Source organism: Dioscorea cayenensis, chromosome 9 (genome assembly GCF_009730915.1).
Source record: "Dioscorea cayenensis subsp. rotundata cultivar TDr96_F1 chromosome 9, TDr96_F1_v2_PseudoChromosome.rev07_lg8_w22 25.fasta, whole genome shotgun sequence".
In the NCBI taxonomy this organism is placed as follows: Eukaryota; Viridiplantae; Streptophyta; class Magnoliopsida; order Dioscoreales; family Dioscoreaceae; genus Dioscorea; species Dioscorea cayenensis.
Window position 1 is genome coordinate 30,984,212 of NC_052479.1, and position 24,320 is coordinate 31,008,531.

At 37.1% G+C, this 24,320-nt stretch overlaps 1 protein-coding gene across 2 annotated transcripts; it reads right to left on the reverse strand.

Annotated features, from left to right (window-relative positions):
- Nucleotides 1–1,465: 1,465 nt before the first annotated feature.
- LOC120268988 (probable histone acetyltransferase HAC-like 1) lies at nucleotides 1,466–23,603 on the reverse strand. 2 transcript variants are annotated; one of them, XM_039276268.1, is made up of 17 exons: nucleotides 23,279–23,603; nucleotides 21,902–22,141; nucleotides 20,398–20,509; nucleotides 19,842–20,154; nucleotides 19,275–19,760; nucleotides 16,425–18,235; nucleotides 15,239–15,535; nucleotides 14,864–15,142; nucleotides 12,406–12,534; nucleotides 12,062–12,262; nucleotides 11,749–11,891; nucleotides 11,328–11,640; nucleotides 11,015–11,154; nucleotides 3,661–3,739; nucleotides 3,156–3,548; nucleotides 2,463–2,680; nucleotides 1,466–2,375 (listed from the first exon to the last, which is right to left on the reverse strand). In XM_039276268.1, exons 2-17 carry the CDS (start codon nucleotides 22,081–22,083, stop codon nucleotides 2,261–2,263), a joined length of 5,211 nt encoding a protein of 1,736 aa, XP_039132202.1. In that variant the 5' UTR covers nucleotides 22,084–22,141; nucleotides 23,279–23,603; the 3' UTR covers nucleotides 1,466–2,260. The 2 variants fall into 2 exon arrangements, with proteins under 2 accessions (XP_039132202.1, XP_039132201.1); XM_039276267.1 differs by having other exon boundaries at nucleotides 16,425–18,304.
- Nucleotides 23,604–24,320: the final 717 nt, after the last annotated feature.

A 24,320-nucleotide genomic window follows, 5' to 3' on the forward strand; every position in this document is an offset into this window, starting at 1 on the left:
GAACGGTAAGGGGTAAAAGGGAACTTAAACAATAACGGAAGGGTTGTCCGGGGTTTGCCAAAGTTGGAAGGGCTGTTTAGGAATATTTGAAATTCACGAGGGGTAAACAGTAATTTTCCCTTGTTTTTATTGTTTTTCATACATATATAAACATTGACATGATTTTGTCTATTTTAATTTTATTTTAATTATTTTATGTTATTTTTCATACATATATAAACATAGACATGATTTTGTCTATTTTAATTTAATTTTAATTGTTTTATATTATTTTTCATATATATAGATACGACATGATTTTTTTGTTTTTTTAATTTTGAAACAATAAAATAAATAAATAAACATATTTTTTTTTATTTTAGTTTCTTTTATTGTTTTTCATATATATATATATATATATATATATATATATATATATGGGAAAACATCATCTAGGGACGTCCCTAGATTTCAATTCTAGAGATGTTTTTAAATCTAAGCCGTTGGATCATCATCTGATGGTTGATTGATTATATAAACACTGTACAACTTTTTACTGTTCATGATCACTGTACAACACTGTAGAACGCGGTTTCTACTGTTCATAATGATAAGAGCCGTCAGATTTTCATCCGATGGCTACTATGGACATCCCTAGATTTGAAATCTAGGGACGTCCCTAGATGATGGGTTCTCTCTCTCTCTATATATATATATATATATATTAGATTTTTGATTTTTTGTTATTATTCTTTTTATATTATATCATTGTTATTTTATTAAATTAATCTAATAATATTAATGTTTGGTTAGTTTTATTTTTTTAAGTGATTTTTGTAAATTTATTTCTAATAATTCCAATTATTAGATAAAATCGTAGCATAAGCACGGTATTTATGCTAGTAGAACATTAATTGAAACCATGTGATGTTTTATTAAGATAGGAAATAAACAAATTTTATTCGATTAAACAAGCCCAAATTAAAGCATTATTGTATATGGAGCCGACGTATAGCTCAACGATACCCACCTAACATTGGATTTAAGGAGACTCGAGTTTGAACCCATTAACTCACAATGAATAGTGTTTCCTGTAGGAGATTTGTATGAAAAACATTTTCTCTCCCCTTTAAAATTGCATGACATGGATCCTAGAAGATCTGTAAATCACTTGGTGCATTTTCGTAATTGTTTGTCCCATTTGATGCATTTTCGTACATGTTTGTCCCTTAACTAACGATGCTTGTTACTCTTATTGACAAGTTTTATAGGGCAAATGTGACATATGCCATGTAAATAAAAGTAACCATATAGTTGTCATGTCCACGTATGCAGATGACAAGACGAACTGATGTTGATATTAGTACGTGTCATTAAATTCTCTGTGAAATTCTCTAGGTATTTTTTTTATGAACACAAAGTAAAATTGAATGACTAAAACCCAAAACCCTAAAATTTGATAGTCAAAATAAAAAAAAAGACATTATACAATAACCACTCATGATATTATTTACACATTCGAGTTCAGTTGTGCACTTGCTCAAAGAAATCATGCATGCACAGCCGTCTTGTTCACACGAATGAGAGGAATGCATATGAGAGCATCCGGCAAAAATCAAATACACAAAGCATGGCCCTCAAAGCAGTAAGCGCAAAAGAGGCAAACAAAATTCAAATACTTCATCAAAAGACTGCCTACTTATTCCTTTCATCGACAGATTCATGAAATTTTACAAAACGGACACCAGACTGACTGGCGGGCAGGTGCTAAGGCGACACATTCCACGCTCCAAAGGACAAAAAATATTTTGGTAAAAACTAAAAACTATTTAAAAATAAAAAAAGAAGAAGAAAAAGGAAAGAGATGAATAACTGATTTCCTCTAATAATTGACAAATTAGGACATTTATAGTACAACAGCAACACCCCATGCCCCATGGCTCCTCTTCTTCTGGCAGCTGAAAAGCGACACCGTCCCAGACACAAATTAAAGAATCACCTTTCTTCTAAGTCAAAAGGCTGAAGAGTAGCCATAACTTCTACGGCGATCCATGAAAAATTGGTTAGTATCAAAGAGGTGTCTTGTTGACAACTTCATCCAATTCCCAGAAAACCAGTAATTGCTTGCCAGCTTAACCAATGCCAATCCTGTCTGGCTCTCAACTCACACTTAGTCTCTTCCAGTAAATCTAGTTTCATTAGGTGATTTGATTCATGTAATTGCCTCCTTCCATTCAACACGTGAGAAGAAAAAGGGTGTCCCCAGCTGTACAGCAGCTAGTTAATCAGTGTTCCCGGCAACTTCAGCAGCCCGCTGCCTCATCATCTCCATCACTGCAGCCCTGCGGCGAGAATCAGACTGTTGCTGCAACCTTTTCAAATGCTCTTTCAAGTCCCTGCATAAGTCAGAAATATATCAATCTGATGCAAAGCAATGCACTGCAGAATGCCAGGAGGTTGAGAGACAGGAGACATTAACGCACTTGCAACGGGGTACATGACATTCTGATTCTTTGCAAGCTCGGGCATGCAGCTGAAGAAGGTACCACACCTTTTTACAAAGAGGGCAACCTCCGACAACACGTTTTTTGCATTGAATGCCATGGCGGAAGAGACCTTTAACCTTCCGGCAATTAGGATATTGACAATTGGAAAAGCGGCATTGAGAGGCATGTACCAGAAGATCTAGCATTTTCCTCAGCTGCAGCATAGGTACAATAGTGTCAAAAAAAGAAAATGAAAGACAGCGACATTCCAAGTGCATACACAGAAAGTGATTATGAGTCAAGGAAAAAGTAATAAATGTTAATGGTTCAGTCTATCAATCCACAAAAAGGCTTAACAGAGCATAGAACGATATGACCTGCAGACAAAATTTCGAGTAATGGATAGCAAAGATCTGAAAATTATTTGCAAAATAATAGCAACAGTGGAATCCAGTATAAAACAACAAAACAATGCCAAATGTCATTAACTTGAAATTATGTCTGGAGCTTCATAAGTAAAAATGTCACATGACAATATATTTCATATTTAATTAACACTACCAGAGCCATAAAAATTGTTAAGGACAAACATTTAGTCAAGCGGGTAATATCATTAGACATAACCTTCAGACAAAATCAATGAAAATCGCAATTGAATGCCAGATTTAAAATGATGAGAAATAAAGTTACCTGCAACACCCTTTTCTGCCGAGCTTCTTTATTTTGTGCATCACGATCAGCCATGGAAGGATGATTTGTCAATTTATGCGGATGATCAACACCACCATTTTTCTGATTGCATGCATTGCATACATCAAAGTCTGGGCAAATTTCGCACCGCCAACCTTGACCAGTTTCAATATCTTGATGACAGACATTGCATGTTGTCACAAAGGCAGGTGCAGTTGGATTGTGGAGGTGGTACAAGACCATCATTGAGGAGTGCTTTGCACGGCGAAGAGTATCATATTGGTAGTGATTTCCTTGACAAAGGCTAAGGAACGCCTGCCTGGTGTCAAAAAACTCACTTTCTAGAATCTCATCCTTATCTTTAGTATCTGAGGGCACATCATTTATTTCCACCTGCTTAATATTTTATCATGTTAGAAATCTAGTGACAAGACAGTCAACTATTACTCAAGAATAAGGAAGTTAGCACAGTTTAACAGAAAAAATTCAGGTTAATAGTAATCACCGGATACAGCATGTGTGTCTCTCTACTATTGATGGGATGCCTTTCCCTCTCTTCAAGTCTTTGTTCTCCATCATGACATCTGCGTATGAATGGAACAAATGAGAATATTTGACCAGATTTGACTAAGGCTTGGCCTTATTCGTCACTTATTCACACACACACATACAAACACATGCAAGATAAGATAAATAAAATAAATAAAAATAAAAATATTTAGTCAAAGAATTGGCTGGCATACCCTATTTGGATAAATGATAAAATACCATAAAATAAAATAATCAATGGAGCGTTGTAATCAAATAGAACTTTGTTGGAAGTTCCTCAAGAGAGGATGAAAACCAATCCAGAGTAAATCATCAGGACAAACATAAGGCTATAAGATAAATAAATTTGGCGATGGAATTGATACTAGATTTCAATAATTACATTTAGAGTAGACACTAAGTGGGCTTTGGACATGTGCCTTTCATTTTTCCTAAGAGTTTCAGGAACTCTACTAAAGCAGTAAAAGGTCCACATACTTCAATGACAAATCCATCATAGGCCAATTTTGTCCTAAGAGAACTCAGAAGTCTTTATCTGAGCCGTTTTGAGGTCATGGTGTTGCCAATGCCACTATTATGAAAGTCCAATGTCATGACTGAAAGAACTAAGAGAACTAAATGTCCAAGGCAGCAGCAGCAGCAACTTGTTGCTTATAAGTTGCAAAGAGGCAGGAGAACGCTTTGCTGCTTATAAGTTGCAAGGGGAGGGCATTCTCGTCCTCTCACAGTTTCCTCGACTGTGGAGTCGCAAAATCCCGAGAACACTTTGCCTATCCCACACAGTCTCGAAGAGCTGCCACCCATCCTTCAATCAAATCAACTTTTTAGAAGGGAAAGGCCTTTGCTCAGAGCCGCCCACTCACTGTCACGAGGAGCTGCTGTCCATCCCTAAATCAAATCAACTTTTTAAAGAAAAAAACCCTTTCCATTGAGCCATCCTCTAGCTCGTCTCTGTGTCTTGAACCAAGAGAAAGTCACCCCCAGCCCTTGACCATCTCCTTTGCTGGGAGACCCTCTTCAAAACCGTTACTCATTTCTTTGAAGCATCTCTCTGAACCCCCGAGCCCCTCAAATGACCGCCACCTTCTGGTTGTTGGTAAAGTTGTTGATGCTCTCTCAAACACTGATCAAATGGAGGAGCAAATGGAGGACCAAGGTGCTGATGACTCTAATTCTCTTCGTAAGCCCGATGATAATATGGTTCTCTATTAGTACCAGAAAGACATCAAATTGGAAGCATTAGCTAGAAGGGAGCCATCAAAGAGTGGCACGAAATCAAAGAAAGGGAGAATATCCCTTATTTCTTAAACTTCTCCATTCTTTCTCTTTCTTAATTTCTTTTTGATGTTTCTAATGCTCAAAATCTTTACTTGGAATTGCAGGGGTCTATCAAACTCGAGAAGGATTGACTTCATTCAAGACATTATGGCTAGACTAAAGCCTGACTTCCTTTGTTTAGTTGAAACTAAAACTAACACTGATTGTATCCATCGTTTTTGTGACAGATTAAGAAAAAATTGGAACTGGGCAGCTATTCCTTCTATTGGACTCTCTAGGGAAATCACTGTCCTTTGGTAGTGATTTGTTGGTTTCGTTACCCCAATAGTTGTCTCCAGATTTGCCCTCCATCTCATCATTTCTAAAGCAGATGAAACTTGGATTCTCACCACAATTTACAATTCGCATGTGATATTTAAGCACAAAAGGCTCTGGAAATCTCTCTCTGGTATTTCAACCCTGAACCTTCCCTGGCTTCTTGCGGGAGATTTCAATGCTATCACTAATAAAGAAGAGCATAGGGGTTTTTTTTTTTCCGAAACTACTCTTCAAAATCAAATCTCTTTTCCGCATTTATTTTCGAAAATAACTTTTTTGATCTTGGTTTTCAGGCAATATATTCACTTGGAGTAATGATCAATGTTGAGAAATGCTTGAAAATATCAGCAAATGAAGATGTTGACTTGTCAACTATGAAGGAGAATGCACAAGACTTTGTTGGCCTCTACCAGTGACCAATGAATGCATGATCCCTCCACTTAGTTTAGTTTACAAAGATTGCCTCACCTTTATGACAGCCAATGGAAGAATGGGGACAAGATTACTTTTCTCTTGTCATGTTTGATATCCTAGATTTACTTTTGTACTAGGTTAAGGTTTAAAAGCTACTTTTTGGTGTCTTGGAACTCTAACGTGATGATGTAGAGCTTTAGATAAGCTGTTTTGGTATTTAATGAAAGGTGCGTTAGCCAGTGAGAGCTAACTAAGAATCCAGCATATTAAAGCTCCATTCTCTGTGTGTGAAATTCCTCTACATCCTTCTCATTAACAAAGCTTAAATTCTTGAATCTATTTTTGCTTCCGTTGAATAGTGGTATTAGAGCTCTTGGTCCGCCAGCAGCAGCAGCAGGTGGCGACAAACGGCAGCAACTCAGCAAGAGGCTTGGGTCCAGTAGTGCCTATCTTTGATGGTGAAGATTATGACCTCTGGTGTTGATGAAAACCTTGTTTAGATCACAGGAACTTTGGGAGCTTGTGGAGAAAGGCTACTCAGAGAAAGAAGATGAAGCAAAGGTGAGAGAGAATAAGAAAAAAGGATGCTAAAGCATTGTTCTTTATACAACAAGCTCTCTCTCGGCCTCTTCTGGCTCGCATTGCCTCAACAAACACTGCAAATGAGGCATGGGCTACTCTGAAGAAGGTGGTCCAAGGTAATCCCAAAGTCGTGGCTGTTAAACTCCAGACACTGAGGCAAGCCTTTAAGAATCTCAGAATAAAGAAAGCTGAAGGAGTTCAAAATTACACTACCAGGGTCTTGGAATTAGCAAATCAAATAAAAGGTTTGTGAGATATTATTCTAGAAGCCATGGTTGTTGGGAAGCTACTGAGAAGTCTAAGACCCCAATTCAATCATGTTGTCACCGCAATCGAACAATATAAAGACCTCACGAAGCTCACTATAGATGGTGTGAGTGGTTCTCTACTAGCTTATGAAGCTAGGTTGGCAAGACAAGCGGATGACCAAATGGAAAAGGAAGAGAAAGCACTTCATATCAAAGGTGAAACATCAAGTGCTAAAGACAAAGAAAAGGCACCTTGTCAAGGCCAAGGGAGGGGTTTCTCTCGAGGAAGATGGCGTGGAAGAGGTAGAGGTAGAAGAACTGATAATCGGCTACCTCAAGATGAGTAAAGGAGCTACAAAAGTAATGTACAGTGTCACATATGCAAGACATTTGGCCATATGAAGATGGATTGCTGGTACAAAGATAAAAATGGTGAGAAAGAATCCACGATGGTTGCTGAGGAGAAAGAAGTGAGCAACTTATTCATGGCTCAGTGTGAACATGAAGGAAAAAATGCAACAATGTGGATAGTGGACAGTCGTTGTTCTAACCACATGTCTGGCACTAGGGAGCTACTCAGTGATCTTTCTGGAGGTAGAGAGCAAAAAATCAATGGCTTACTGGAGGTGACCAAAATTCAAGCTTCTTTCATCATTCTGTCAAAATTCGTCGTCACAAAAATAAGATCAATGCTATCAAAGATCTTTCGGGTAATATCTTCTTGTATCAGCTTGAAATTGAGAACTGCTTTATTTATTTTTATAAAAACCTCTGGTCTATTTCTTCTGCTTTTAATCTTGATTCTCTTTTAAATGCAATGCCCAATAACTTCCCTTCCCTTCGCATTGAAGATGGCTCTGAATTGGTTAGACCGATCTCTATGAGAGAAGTCTATCAATCTTTAGCTTCAATACCTAGGGGCAAAAGTCTAGGTTCAGATGGTTTAAATGTGGAATTTTACTTATTTTATTAGAACCTCATTGGTGATCATTTTTTTAAAGTGGTTTCCTACTTTTTTTTATCATGCTAAGTTTCCTTAATCTTGGGGTAGAACTTTCATTGCTCTTATTCCTAAAAAGGATAACCCATTTATGTTCTGGATTTCAGACCAATTTCCCTTTGCAATGTTTGCTATAAAGCTATTGCCAAAATTTTAGCTAATCAACTTCGTTCTGTGATTCATAACTTGGTTGGTCCTGAGCAAAATAGGTTCCTCCCGTGGTGTGGCGCTTATGATACATAATCGTAGCCCAAGAGATTGCCCATACTTTAGAAATTGATTCCTTTTCCCTTCCTAGGATGATCTTAAAAATTGATATTGAGAAAGCATTTGATACTATAGAGTGGATTGCTATTCTTGCTACACTTAGAAAAATGAATTTTCCTGAGAAATGGATTTCTTGGATTCAAGCAACTCTTTCTTCTGCATCCTTGTCCTTTATCGTTAATGGGTAGCATTCTTCCTGGATCTCTAGTAGCCGTGGAGTTAGGCAGGAGATCCTCTATCTCCCTTGTTTTTCCTGCTTTTCAAACTCTCACTGCTATTCTCAACAAAGCCTTACATCTCAACCTGGTTCCAGGGTATGGCAATAGTCTCTCTAGAAACTTTAACCATTTATGTTTAATGATGATCTTATCCTTGTTACTAGTGCTTCTAGAAAAACAGCCAGAAACTATTTGTTGTCTTAATATCTACAAAGAGCTCACTGGTCAAAAGCCCAATTTAAACAAATCTGCTATTTTTCTACCTTCTTGGTGTAATCCCCAAATTGCCAAAGCTATCTCCAGGATTTTGGGGATTAATTTGGGCTCTTTTCCTTTTACCTATCTTGGAGCCCCCATTTCCCCCAAGTGTCTGATGGTTAACCTACTTAACTTTCTTCCCAACAGAGTCAGAACCTTAATTCAAACATGGAATCACTCTTCCATTTCTTTGGCTGGCAAAGCTATCTTCCTTGACAGTGTTATCTTTGCAATTCCAAACTATCTCTTCTCTGTCATGCATCTTCCTAATTCCACCCTGGACTCCAACTCCAAACTTGCTCGGCATTTTCTTTGGGGAAGAAATAGCAATTGTAGTGGCTTTCACTCGATTGGTTGGACTCTTACTACACTTAGTAAATTTGAGGGAAGGTTAGGAATCAGGAATTGCATAACTATGAAGCATTCCCTCATGGCTAAACATATTTTTTGCAATTCTCAATTCTGAGAATAAAATCTGGGTTGACATTTTCAAAGATAAATACCATGATTGGCATCCCTAAAGTTTGAACAAGCTCACTGTTTTTCTTGGTTTTTAAAATCAGTTTCAAATACTGTTGATTTCCTTAAATCTGAACTCAGGATCCTTTTGGTTAATCCTGATCATGTAAACCTTCTGAAAGATCCTTGCATACTAGACATCCCTATCAATTTCTAGCCCACCTTTATTAACATGGATCTTCCAATTGAGGATATTCATCTCATTGATCTTCTGGAGGATACCTCCTTCCATTTATCCCCTCTTAAAAGGCTCTTTGGGGAAAACATGGATCTTGATTGGATCAATTGTATCAAAATTGATGCCTCAAATGATTGTCATTGGGTCTGGACTTCTCCAAAATACAAAATTTCCATTTCAGCCACTGTTTATGAGCATATTAATATGAATAGAAACATTGATGATTCTTGGTTGGGTTGGAATCTCATTTGGAAGCTCTCTATCATTCTTCGAATTAAAAACTTCATTTGGAAAATGGCTCATGGCAAGTTAACTACTGGGGCTCTTCTCTATAGCTTGAACATTGGCCCTTTTTCCCTGTCCTTTTGGTGGTTTGGAGGAGGAAACTTCTGTATATAATTTGGAATTGCTTCAAAATCAGGCAATGTTGGCTCTCTATTCTTTCTATGTTCAGCATTGAGTTAAATGACTTTCATAATTTTCACAGGGGAAATTGGTTGATCTTATCCTTTAACTCTAGAACAAATTCCTCTTGGGTTAAAACCATCGTTGCCTCTGTTGCTTGGTTAATTTGGAAAAAAAGATGCACAACTTAATCTTCAAGAAGATCAAACCCAGATTTGATGCCATAATTCCAAAAGCTCACTCTTTGCTCTGATTTTTTCCAGGCTACTAGTCAAATCTACAGGAAGTATTCTAAAACTTCAAACTTTTTGCATTTAATATTGATGTAGGGGACAGTGACTCAGACCCTCCTTACTGAATCAATCCTCTGCAGTTGTTGGGGACCTTGAGGACTGTGAAAGGTAACTCTCCTTTGCCACTTCTTTGTGTTCACTGATGCCTCCTGGCATTCTAAAGACTCTCTCTTTAGTCTTGGCTTTATTATCATATCTAATGGAGGTTTAACCTTGCTTGCAAGCTCCATGGGAACCAGACATTCTTCACCAATTAATGCTGAGATTGATGCAGTCATTCAAGCTCTTTTGGTTTGCAAAGATAATGATTGGAAGCCTTCTAAAATTCACTGCAACTGCCCTGGTGTGGCTCAACTGATTTCAAATCTTCATCCCTGTCTTACTTGGAAATCAAACCCTCTGGTTATTACTCTTAAAAAACTTCTGACTAAGCTTGCTGATATCAAAATCACCACCATTTCAAGGGACGAAAATTACATTGCGGATAATCTGGCTGCTCACACTCGCTCAAACCCTGCTCTCTCTCTATTATCGGGGCATCGATAGGCCTCACTGGCTGGAGGAAGCTTGCTTTTGCAGACATCTTTCTTTTTAATCTTTTGTTGTTTGTTAGCAACAGCTTACTTGCACTTGCACTTGCCAAAAAAGGAAATCAACAAAACATTGCAAGAAACAAAAAGGTTTATTAGCAACCAGGAGGACAAAGTCGTTTTTCTATTGGGTAAGAATTTCATTGCTAAATCCAATGAATGCATGGTGTTTTTCAAGAGTAGTTAAGTTCAACTTTTATCCACTCAATTTCAACTGATTGTGACTAATTTCAATCTATGGTGTAAGGATCCCCTCCAATTTGGTGGACTGCAATTATAAAATGTATCTATCAGTCTATACAGCCAAACTGACAAACTAATGCAAAAATACATGAGAGCAAGAAAGCATTATCATTCATCTGTTGTCCACAAAGTATTCCTGTTGGATGTGACCATCATTTAAGAATTTCTGCCCTAGGTTTGATGAACACCTGTAGGCCTTGGAAAGTTTTAGAATAAGAAGTAGGAATTTGTGGATCATCCGGACATTGGGCTGATAGGAGCTTTGACACCAAATACATTACCTACAATGGAAGTAAACATATTAATAGCATAACCTTCCTTTACCTAGAACCTAAAAGAGGGTATCCTGAGCAATTGCAAGAATTGTGTCTGCTAAGCATTGGGTAGACATCATACAATGACCGTCCTAGTTTCCCAGATCCATCGGGTGGAGAAGTAACTCAAGATCTGAATCTCAATAGGTTGAATTATATTCGTTATATAATTAATTAATACTTACTTGTCACAAAGCTGGAAGTTTTTGCATTGATTGCAAACCCAACGTGTCCCAGAGATCATGAGTAAACAACAGTGTGTGCAAGCATGCTGCAAATGGACCATGATAAAATCCTCCTTCATTGGATATATGGTTTCACCAAGCTGTGCGAGGAATAGATTGAGTAAACTTTAGGGAAATATCAGAAATCAAGGAATTAATTTGAATAACTAAATGGCATAATCTTCAGAAGTCAACACTAGACATTGTCCAGTGAAAACATAAATAAATAACTTCCTTCTGAACATACTGGAAATGAATAACATAAAAAACTTACTTTTTGCATCAAGAGTGCATCCTTAGAAGCATTGCCAGAAAGATCAGCTTGACCGGCAGCTTTCAAAGCCCTTTTTGAGATTATTTTCTTGGTTTTGCCTTTCTTCTGCTGCTTTCTACCATCCTCTTCTTGCCGAAGTTGGTTGATCATATCTTCAGCAGCACCTGGCCAATAATCTCCATCAAAATATGGCAAACGTGCAGCAGTTACCTTTGCCTTGCATTCACCCATGTTAACAAAGAAATGATCGTATAAATTAGTTAGATCAGCAACAATATTTTCCTTGGAAGCTTTCCGAAGCATTGATAAGTACCTGAAAGAATGAATATTATCCAGGCAAGTCAGATGTGTAGTGGGGCATATGAGTTCAGAAAATAAAGTGTACAGAAACAAAATTTAATAATAAGGAAAATAAACTCACCACTCGCGAAGTTTGTCAGACTTAGGTGTCTTTTGAATCTCAGGATGGCAATATAGGATATAATCTTCACCCTTCAGTGGAGGGCACGCCCATATATAGCAGCTGGTGAAACCCCGTTTCTTGCAATATTCAAGATATCCAATCTGGGAAGGTATAAGAGACCAATAAGACCACGAGTTTTGAAAAAGTAGGATCATTTGCACTTAGATGGTAATGCAAAGCAGGGTACCATCATCAAGAACAAACTGACCAAACTGTAAATCAGTTCAAGGAAAACATACAAAGACAACAAGCATTGGAATGTTTAATATACCAGGATTTCATGATAAACAAAAGTTCTGAGAGCTTCCCCTGTCACTGCTTTTATTTCAGGTCTGAAGTATTTCACAGAATCCAGATATGAAAGATAAACACGTCGTTGGTTTGGAAATTGGCATTCAGAACCAAACTCCTGGACATACATGCCAAAAAGGCATACTTCAACACCTTCGATCTTCTGAAACAACAATACAACCTGAACAGAGTAAAGCATAAAACATGTGAATAGTGAGAAAGCAAACCTTTGAAGTGGCAGCACTTGGTCTTAGAATTAAGAAAGTCAAAGAAACTGGAAATTGGTTTTTGAAGATATACTAATCAATAGTTGCCTAATTTTACCTTAGATTTGTATGGGAATTCTGTTGGATAATTCTCCTCTTGGAAAATTTCCAAGAAGCGCTGCTTCACTTCTAATTTCTTATCCACAGATGATACCACTCTAACAACAAGTGCCTCTGCCCCAGGTACCTAGCAGAATAGTTAAAATTGCAAACTGATCAATGGAATTCCCTTCTAAAAGCAATAAGAATTAAGAAAGTATTCACCAACCAAGAAACTGTTTGCAAAGGAGATGTTAGGTGTGGGATTCATGTAACAGAAAGGGCATTTAAAAGTAATGGTTCCCTAGCTATTTGAGGAAAGGAATAAAAAAAAACATAGTACAGAGCCAACAAAAAAAACAAAATATTAAAAATAACCAGATATAACAATAGTAAAATGCAAAATTTATTGATAAAAGAACCCGGCTCAAAGACTTGGACTAAATCATGTTATGCAATTAACCACAGCTAGTCCAATGCCCCCATAAACAAGATGGTTAAAGTGATTCATGTTACATACTATGACTATGAAAAGGATGACCAAGTATATACTTGGTTCCACGTAAAAAGTCTGGTTGGAATGTCATCGTTTTTACTTGGACAACTTACAACTAAAAGAGAAAAGAACTTCCTTTAGTGTTAATTGATTGAAGAACATATGGTAAGATGAACTGGAAAATTAAATAGAATTAGAGAGAGAAGAACCACTCAAGCAAGTTGCTGGAGATAATTACATACATGTAGTAATTTTTTTAGATATTAACATATGAATTCTCAAATATGATAGAACTACATTGGTGATTTGCATTTTTCCATAGTATGTTACAAAATTTGCTAAATTAATTCATGATAAATTCACCGATGCATCTGATATGCTACTAATTAAAAGAATCAGAGGAAGAGTAAATGCTAATTAGACAAAAAGATACATGTTAGTATCTCAAGTTAGGACCAAAATTTGGCAAATTCATAATTAAGACTTTGTAAAAATTGAAGGCCATGATGCGTCTAAAGCACTCATATTGGGAATCTGGGATCAAATTATTCAAAAGATGGCAAAATTGGAAAGTTATAGTCCATGAGTTAAGGTAATAAGCAAGAATTAGGAAGTTTGAAGTTTTATTTGACTTTTACAGGCACCGTTCAGGGGACGATTTATAAATCAAACCAATTATAGTGGATGATGCGTGATGATAAATATAAAAAAGAAATTCAGTGAATTAGAGTAACTAACACGAGAATACTTGGATGTTTGTAAGGATCTAAAACATGCAAGACCAGGTAATACTTTGCATTCATGTATACAGAGTATAACCACAAAATCTAATAATTGTAAATGTTTATAGTTATAATAAGTTTAGGCTATCAAAATTGGCTGATTTCATGTTTTTCAGGCCAACCTGACACGTTGACAACCTTAAAAACAAGAAAAACAATAAATAAAATATCAGAAATAGATATAATGCTAAATTAGAAGTAATTTCATTTAAAATTAAAATAAGAAAAGCTGCGGAAATGGTAAGGTCATGCACATCAAAACCCCTTAACAAACAGTACGAAGAGAAAAGTATGGTGATTTGAATCAGTGAAACTAAATGATATGGAGTGAGAAAAAGAATACTTGGATGGAAGTGATAGTAAATAAGAAAGATAGGAGTGGAAATTGAATAAGAATGGTGGTGTTGGATAGACAGACAAGTGGACAAGGGCAAAGAAGGAAATTGCCTCGTTGATACTAAATAAATTTTCCTAAGGATTCATACAGCTGATTTCACATATGTAGGGATTGAACATAACTTGCAAATACAGGATATCCTACTCTTGCATCAGTAAAGGAATTAATTATAATAACCAATTGTCGCTTGCATATATCCTGTGCATGCAGCTGGGTGCAGTCTAACCCATTCCAGGCAATAATTATCACCTCTGAGGAGAAGCCTAAATCTAAACAAAATTAAGCTGCAAAGAGTTCAAAAATAGCCTAATGTAAAAGATCTGAGATAGTGATTTCAATTTGATAGAACAAGTTGAAAAACCATACTTTGATTCATAATGTTAAAAAAAATTTAAAAAGATTATAAAAGGAAGAACATTTGTCTACACTCTTTACAAAGCTAAGAAGAATATCGCAATGCAACAATAGACTTTACAGTGGCGTTTGGTTGGGGTCCTCCAACCAAACACCAAATTCATAATAACTTGGAATAGTAACATTTTTTTTTACATAAATTGATTGAAGTTAGATCATTTATTAGAAAATACAATCTTAGTAACAAAAGATTTATTTAAAAGTTTTGTTACCATAATAAGATTTAAACTTGAAAACCCCTGGCCCAGCTTATTCCAATCCCACTAAATGCCCCCTAGCAATGTTTCCAACAAAATTTCAAAATAAAATCTTGCAAGCATGTAAAATTATCAATTTTATTTATGCAAGTTATCAACCAAAACATCAGAGAATTTTATATTAGATTCACCTCGTCAAAACTTTTCCCAAGATGCCTTGCTCGCTCTTGTCTCTCTTGCTTCAGACGTCTAAAAAGCCGCTGCTCTATGCGATCACTGAGTAGTGTTCTTGGCAGATCTTTTGCTCCAAGAACAGCATTCTGTGGCAAAGGCATGCGCTCTCCTCTTTCTACCTCTCCGATGTAACAGTGAGGGCATGTGTATTCTGCTTGACCTCCATCATTTCGCCGGCCATTGAAAAGAGCACATATTTGATGTTGCCATGCTTCACATTTATCACATTGGACCCACTGCAGAGGAGCATAAAATAATAAAATTCAGGTTTCTTCGGGTGGTAAATCTATTCCATTCCCTGCCAAACAATTGAAACAAGGTAGAAACCCTACCCATTCTTCTGTTTCCTCATCATTTCTCTTTTTATCAAGTCTTGACTTGGGAAATGTTGAACCATCCACCTCAATAGTGTCACCTCGGGCTTCATTGTAGCATGGAATACAAAAATAATGCCGACTATCACCTGTTCCCACAGTATAATATGTAGCATTCCGTTTAATGCGAGCACCACATGATGAACAATATATCGGAGGCGGTTCAAAAGTGAGCTTTTCCACAGCACACAGCTGGCATGAGTTCTCGCTCATTGAGTGCTCCATAGCTTGATTCTTCTCAGCCTTTGCCTTGCTCTGAAATTAAATTAAAGATAAATCCAAGTCATTCTAGAGGGTGCAGAAAAAATAGTTACATCTGCTAACTTAAATGAAATCAAGAAATCCCCCAGGGTTGAAAATACACTCGTCAAATATACATTTTAACCAGACCAGCCAGAAAATCATTTAGGTGGCATCACATTTTAGTTCAATGTCTAAGTTTCACTTTGGCTCCTGGAATCAATGACACCTAATAACTGTGCTCATGTAACCATTATTACGCTTTTGAGCCTTCATTCTTTCCAGCATGGCAGCACCTCAAATGCTAGATCATTCTTTCCATCTCACCAAGATGAAGTAAGGATTAGTTTGTTATAGAAAGATACACCACTAAATGCAAGATCATCAAAATTTTCATAAAATTAATGGAAAAATAAAATTAGTGGATTTACACAACCAATCAATTTTTCTTTCTATCAGATCAAGTCATGCTTTAGGAGGGATAAAATCCTGGAGATTGATATCAGCAGAAACTTTAAAAACCATGAGCAGTGAACCGATGTTTCCCAAATCAAATGAAGAGCATGAGCATGGGACATGCAGTATTTTAGGTATGCATTCTTAAAAAGTAATAGTATATATTTTCATTGAAATAGTTTTAATGAAGGATACAATTGCATATATATAGAACAGATTCCAAACATAGACAACAGTAGTACATGCAAGCATCAGAAAAACAGCAAGATATAGACATACTGAAAAAACGTACACAACAAACTATAGTGAATAGTCATACAACTAGGTGTCAGATGGATAAATGAAATGCACAAGCATACATGTTCAGTATACTAAACCAACTGGAAAAAAAATGAAATTAAGAGGGCTAAAATAAAAGGAATATGGTACAGGTAATTCAAAAGCTAACCTGACCAACCCACTGCCTAAGACCAATGATGTGCTCCCTCACTTGTTCTGGGGTGAACAGCTCAGTTAAGGAAACACCTTTAATCTTTGGCTTACCTGATTTACTTCCAGCGGTACAATCAGTTAGGGAGCCATTTGATTCGTATTTTTGCTCAATCTTACCCTGATCAAGCTCTTTATTATCATGGATAGTTTCCTGCAGTTTGTGACCATCAATGTCATGTGAACTAGCAGATTCTAGCTCAGATTGAGTCTTATGCACATTCTCCAACAAAGAACCATGTGTCACTTTGCTGGGAACTGGTGGATTGCCATTGCCTGGACTCATGGATGTGCTTATATTCACTTTGGCAATCTCAGAATTAACTGCAATTGCAGGGTCAGCCTCTTGGTGCCCCTGGAATTGTACATCCTCAGAAACACCTGTTTGGAGCTGAATATAAACAGGAGATGCTTCACTCTTAGGAACAAGCACAGGGGGTGTATGTTCCATTTTCATGCGTTTTGGTAACGAGTGTGGATCGGCACAAGGTTTGGATGCTTCAACTAATGGACTGCTAACCTTCAATATCACTCTATCCACATCAGTTGCATTGATAGGTCTCTGAGAGTTGCTCATCTGGTCAACCAACCCAGAGCGAGAGCGTGCCGCGCGTTGCAAAAAAGCCCGTACTGGTTTGCACACAGGACAATCAGTTTTTCGGCAGGAAGTGTAATGTTGATAAAGTTTCTTGGTACCAATGCAACGCGGAAATGCACATTTATCAGATTTGCAACTCTTTATATGTGACCATAATTGTTGAACTTTTATGCAATTAACTTCTTTGCATGCACCCTTTGGCGCTGGGCATCTACTTGCATGGAACAAAAACAACAACCACCTCTGTTGGTTATAATAATCCTGTTCACGCTTTGAGTTTCCGAGTCCAGAAGCAAGTGAGCTTGAAGATTGTTGCACCGCAGCAACTTTTGTAGGGCCATCAGAACAAGATATAAATCCATCCAAGATATTATAAGATTGTTGGGATTCACCCTGTCCAGCTATTCTTTGGTTAAATTCCTCCTTGATCTGTTGATCTAGTGAAGACCTTTCCAATATATGGGATTTCTGTGATGGATGAGAATGCCAATGACTTTGCAGGAGTGAATCAGATTCTGATCCATTTGTCAGGCAATTCAAGTCATTCTGAAATTCAGATGTTTGTTGATGCAAAGGGAAAGGATTGTGCAATGATTGCTGAAAATAATGAGAGCTAGATAACTGGCCATGTGATTGACCACTCCCTGAATGGTTGTTAACTGATGACCTCTGTGGCCAATGATTTTGTAACTCTGAAAGCTGAAACTGTTCTGCAGTTTGACTTAGCAATAATTCATTGTGGGATTCATTACCATGATCAGATGCCAGCTGTCCTCCAAGGTTAGAAATCACTAAAGACTGCCTCAAGAAATCAGTCTTTGCCATAAGTTGTTCGTGCTGTGGTCCTTGTTGTTGCTGCTGCTGATTTTGTTGCTGGTTTTGCATGATATTTGAATATGGTTGGCTAGATTGTTGCTGAAATTGTTGATGTTGAAGATTTTGTAACTGATGTTGTGATTGAACCAAATGCTCCCTAATTGACTGAGGTGTTTGGAAATCCATACTTTGTGATTGATCAAGTATTTGAGGTTTTGTGATCTGTTGCATTGACTGCAAACTCACATTGTTGCTCTGTGCTACCGGAGTAATTTTTGATTTAGGATTCAAGCTTGCAGAATTAGCATTCTGGTGATTGATTGCAGATGGCACTTGCCCATACAAGTTTCCTGAGCCTGATACATCAACAGAAGTCATAGCATATCCATCACCACTCATAGATAATGTTTGTGAGGGTAATGATGCTGTACAGAGAAAGCAGATACAAATTTTCAGATTTTAAACAGTTTACAGAAAAAGAAAACACACATCATTGCGATAAACTTATTAGTTAAAAATGTTCCATACTCATTTATTAAAAAAGCTTGCACATAAATTAAAGACTGTTAAAGAACCAACACGAGGTCCACAAGCTAAATGAGCCTAATCCAATCAAAGTTGTTCCTTTTGACCAGGTCTACAAACGTCATGGGAAAAAGAAGAAAAGCTGCGGGCTCATTTTCATTTTTTTGAATACATATCGGCTTAGTTTAGTTGTCATTTAAATAATTGTGATCAGATAAGATTGAGTTAGTTGGAATTATCTCATCAAGTTTGAATGTTTGGTAAATAGTTGGAGTTAGTTATACTTGTAATCTAGTATAAAAAGCTAGTAATGGATGTGAATAAAGAAAGCAATTTTCTTCTATCAAATTTCCAGTGCTGAGATCGAACTCTTACTTTTCCTTGCGTCCAACATAGGTATGGTTTCAGACTACAAGGTCCCATAACTAGATCAATGTCAAGGGCCACTAGCAATTCAGGGGACCTTGTAATCTGAAATCAGAAGGTAACTCAGTTTGGAAGTGGAATTTATTAGTTTTTCTGCCTTTTTAACCCATCTTGGACAGAAGGAAAGGTAAGAGCTCGTTACTGGAAATTTGAAAGGAGAAAATTGGCTTTTTATACATATCTAACTTCTACTATTTAGGAAACATTCAAACTTGATCAAATAATTCCAAACTAACTCAGACATATCTGATCACAAATATTTAAATAACCAAATGATAAGTATTTAAAAAATAAAATGACAACTAATGAGCCAGCAGCAAATCCTATTTGCATGTAGACCTGGTTAAAAGGAACAACTTTGATTGGATTAGGCTCATTTGGGTTCTAGCCCTGGTTCTTAGCAAAGACAATAGAAGTAGAGAAAGCGACAAGGGAAAGAGTTACCTGGTAGAATTGGTTGGTGATGTTGCTGATCAAAGTGCTCCTGTAAAGGTTTTGGAGAACTACCATAAGACACAGCACTTAAGTATCCCTCTGATGCCGCAGGTCCATTCACCAGTTGCTTAGCTCCGGTTAATCCTAAACCGCCATTCAAATGACCATTTGGAAACCCATAGGGTGAAGGTTTCGGCATACTTGGTCTCATCCTACCACCCATCTGGGCTCCAGGACTATGAAAGATATGGCTTGCTTGACTCCCACCATAGTGTTTATGTTGAAGCTGTTGTGAAACCATACTAGATTCAGTGACCAAGAGCCCACCTGAATTAGAAAAATCTGGATTTACAGCAGTTGGCTTAAAATTATTCAACCCAGGGGTTGGGATCATTTGGCTTGGTGGTTGTGGTACAACAGATGACATGGTATTGGTCACTCCAGAGCCAAGCGAAGCATTTGATGTCATCTTTCGATATCCATTAGGAACTTGTCCTGCATATGAAAATCATCTTATTGCATGTTAAAGACATGGTGAGTACACCAACATGCAATATGTGGATATATAAGCTTTACCGTCAGACATATTGAAGCTGGTGGCATTTCCAACACCACCTAATCCATTTGCAATTGGTAGCAAGTTCCCTGTGTTGCTTGTAGTTTGCACCACCATAGCAGCAGCATTGCTGGCATTCATGACATTTTCTGCCGGACCAACCATGGAATTTGTGCTACTAATCTGGGCCATACCAGGTGTTGGAATCATCGTGCCAACAGCAGAGGATGAAGGAAAATGGTGAGAATTGAGCTGGCTGTTGTTAGTTGTCGTCTTTACTAGACTTTGCAATCGTTGATCTATTGTAGGTGCATTCATGTTAATGTAATCTTCCTGAAAAAGTAAAAAAGGTAAAACAAACAGACAAGAAATACATGTGTTGCACAAGGAACAAATGCATGAAGGCAATAAATTTATTTCCCAAAATGACCACAAGGAAGTCAAAATAGATCCTTCAGAGAGCAAGCATGGGCAAAGCCAAATCCAAAACAATTACATATATAACCCAAACAAATATTGGTCTAAACATAAGCATCATTTTAATAAATAAAAAACTATAGTAGGTGTAAGAATAACCTTTGAAGCAGCATCTCTGTATATATACTCCTCCAACCTCTTTGCAATTTCTGACAATTTTGGCACAAACTCTCCGGGCGCGCTATTACTCCTCTTCTGAAGACGTTTGAAACTGAAAAAAGTTTTAATGGTTATATTCAAGTAGAACAGAAAAGTTTCATTCAAGAGATAAAAATGGATAAATCCTCCTTATCATGCAGAATTACTTAAGGATAGGTAGCTGCATAAGGGTCTTAAGGACCACATCCTGTGGATTCTGGATGCTAGGTCAAAACCGATATTAAAGCTATTTAGAGACTTGAGATCAGTACATTATTGATTATACTAGGGTATGACCCGTAGAGAATAGGATAGATGGAAGGACATGCAACATTCACACAATCCCAGAATTTTCTTAGCTTAATAAACTGTCCTTACATTTAAGTCACGCCGATGGCATTACATTAGATAACTTCTACTGAAGAAGCACAAGACAAGACAACATCCAAGTCATAGGAACGTCAAATATTTCAGTAAATTTTTTTTAAAAAAAAATGTAATTTTGGCTGATTTACATGGAATACAGAGATGGACATATGGGGTAAGAGAACTCAATTAAGCTTTCTATAAATAACTAGACACACCAAATTAAAACATAGAATTCATTTTAGTGCTCGGATGGCGCAATAAACTAAGATAATGAAACAAGAATGATTCCATGAGTTACATGACATATTGCTCTTCAATAATAGGTTCAGCTAGAAAAGGGCTTGGCTTAGGGTTATAAAAACAAAAAAAAATGCAAAGAGCAAACTCCTACACGACTGGAACTGAATGAAGATTTCCCAGAAAGACATAGTGCAAAGCTCTAACTGCATGGTTACATACGAAAAAGAGAAACCACATTTTTACTGAATGTCAAGAAGCTTGTTGTAAGGCATGAGATGGGCTAATCAATCTACCAGCCTTCAGGTAACTACAGAGATGAACCCAACCCCGAATATGGACCATTAAAAAAAAAAATACCCATTGATCTGATCACAGGAATGCCAGTTGGGCATGAAGACATGCTGGCCTCCGTAAATATTTTTGCTTCCGAACAAAACAATTAGGATCAGGTTCGGTCAATTGGAATGCGTATTATCCATGTGGGGGATAGTCCAACATTTATATTGGCAAATAGGGGCACATCAGCTCCTATATTTATGTTGTGCAAATTGCAGTGGCAATACATAAGACTGCAATACATAAGATGCCATCAATTGCTTGAATTAAGGATGACCATTAGGAATTATCTGGTCTACTAATGAGTTGAAATTTAAAACATAGTTGTTGTGTGCTATTTGTGCAGACCCACCAATAGGTTACATAGAAAAAACACAGGCACACCACATATGAGAGCAGATACCACATTTAGAAATGACAGTGCACATACATCCTCACATGACACTTGAGGCCATCCCCCAAAAATGTAGTTCTTGGAAGTATGGAAGGAAAGACAAGCACAATGCTTTAATTGACTTACATGTATTCTTGCACGTCCCGGCGTCTTGCATAGAGTTCAGGGTCCATGCTATGTCCGCCAAAATTTTGTATCTGAGAAGGTAGCGAAGTGCTCATTTGTTGGGGCAGACCAGAAAATTGCTGACTTGCTTGATTAGGCACCTGCCCGGAGATATGTCCAGACATATGTGCCTGTGCATTCATCCTTATCCACTTTCTTTGTTGCTAAGGGGAGTAGTGTGTGAAGGAGAACATGAGAACCCTGGTAGCAATACATCAGCCGGTAACATAAGTTAATGATTCTTCTCAAGGGACAACTCCCAGGTAAAATATAAAACATAAACAGCCAACAAAAGTAAACGGAAGAAGAGATCATATAAGGCCCATATTTGAGATTGTATATTCCAAATCAATCCTCAAACATATTGCTGCAACTGAATAATATGACTTGATGGTGACTCCATCCTGAGTACAGTTTAGTGCACAATCAAAGCCAGTCAGCTGTTAGTCTTCTTGGAAAAGGAAGCAGAGAAGCTAAAGATCATCCATCTTTTAAAGCTAGATAAATCTTATGAGAAAAACAAGGAAAGAAAAGTAAACAGCTTCAAATTTAGTACATATTCACTATTCAGAGAAGGAAAGAAAGTGGAATGCACAACTCCTATCTGTACACTTCTTTTTTAAACAGTTTTTTTAGTGAAACACAAATTGAATAAAGTATATAAGCATTAATACGAACAATTATTACAATACTTGTGCAGGTTTACTCTACAAGTCAAATCACTTTACTTGCATAATGCATGTACGCACTGATAATGCATGAACACATTTCAGAGGCCATCATGCTGCATCTCTATGACCATGCAACCAAAACAAGTACATAACCTATGTTCATGTAATTCAAGAAAATAAGTCATATGTATAGCTTCACTAACTAATTTAAACTCCAGATGTAAATAAACACTTCATGGAATTGGAAATGACTCCCAGTAAAGCACGTTCCCATATCCAATTGGTAATAAACAGTACATATGGGTATAGGTTTTTCATCAAAAAAAAAAAAAAAAATCTATATCTACATGCATTTCTGCAAACTCTTCTGGATAGATGTAGATGAGCATCCTAATTAGGAAAATGTAAGAAGACAGCAGCATGACACAAAAATCCAGAGTAGGAGAAGGAAAAAGAAAATTCAAGAAATAGAATGCAAGGGCCAGAGCTGATTAGTGAATTATCAAGACAAACCATGCCAGTCGATAGCCCTAAATGCTAATTAGAAAAATGTAAGAAGACAGCAGCATGACACATAAACCGAAATATGAAAAAGAAAAAGGAAGAATCAAGAAACCGAATAGAAGGACTAGGGTACTGAATACAAAATTATAGAGACGAATCATACCAATCGGCTGCCCTATCGAAAGGGTTAGGTTGTGATCGGAGACTACAAGATAACAGATCCCGAAGCCAAAAAGACAAGCGGATTTTCGCTGATTCTCCTCTGCGATAATTCCTGTTTGGCCCCCTTTTTCCGTGGCACGAATCGATTGAGCTCTTCTTCCTGACCTTCGCCTTCTCCTAGGAAGCGACACGAGGGCTCGCAATTTTTCGGAAACAAGCTTCCTCGGTCTTTTGCTTCTCTCTCCCCGATTTCTTTTTCTTTACAATTGATTTAACCCTTTTCTTCACACAATTGCCCTCAAAACCATCAACACAAAGCACCAGAGGTCCAGAGCCAACAACAGCAATAAGAACGCAAGCGCAGGTGCGTCAATGGGCCAGCAGCGAGCTATCTCTTTGGATCAGGCCCGTATCTTGCTCTCTCAAAGCAACGGCAACTCCATCACCATCTTTATCCCACGTCACGGGCTGCATCAAGGCCCATCATCACCAAATATACAGCCCATGGATAAACCCAATCTTCCATGCTTATCCTGTTATCCAATCAGTTTCACAAAATCTTTATTCTTACTATAATCCATTTTAAGAGGAACATACATGGAGGTGGATAGTAAACTGCGTCTTGTTCATTCCATGTTAAATTAAAAAAAATAAAAAATTGCATAGTAATCTGCGTCTTGTTCATTTTTAAATTGCAATGGAATTTTATCCTTTTTTCTATATCTTAATTTCATTTGAAATTAAGCATTAGTTTGATATTTATAATTTGTGAAACGGTAAGTTGCATTAAAAAGAAAATATATATAGTCCTTATTTAGATTTGGTTATAAAAAAGTGTTTTTTTTAGTTTAGTTTTTACTTCTGAAAAAAGTGCTTGTCGTTAGTAAGTTAAGCACTTTTTGTATTTTCTGTCAATTAAACTTTTTACGTAGAGTTAGGTTGTAGAAAAAATGTTTAAAAATGCTTTTTTTCATAAGTTTGCTACGATTACTTTTTAAAAAAACCTGCTTTTCGCTTCTTTTACAGTTTTTGTTTTTTTAAAC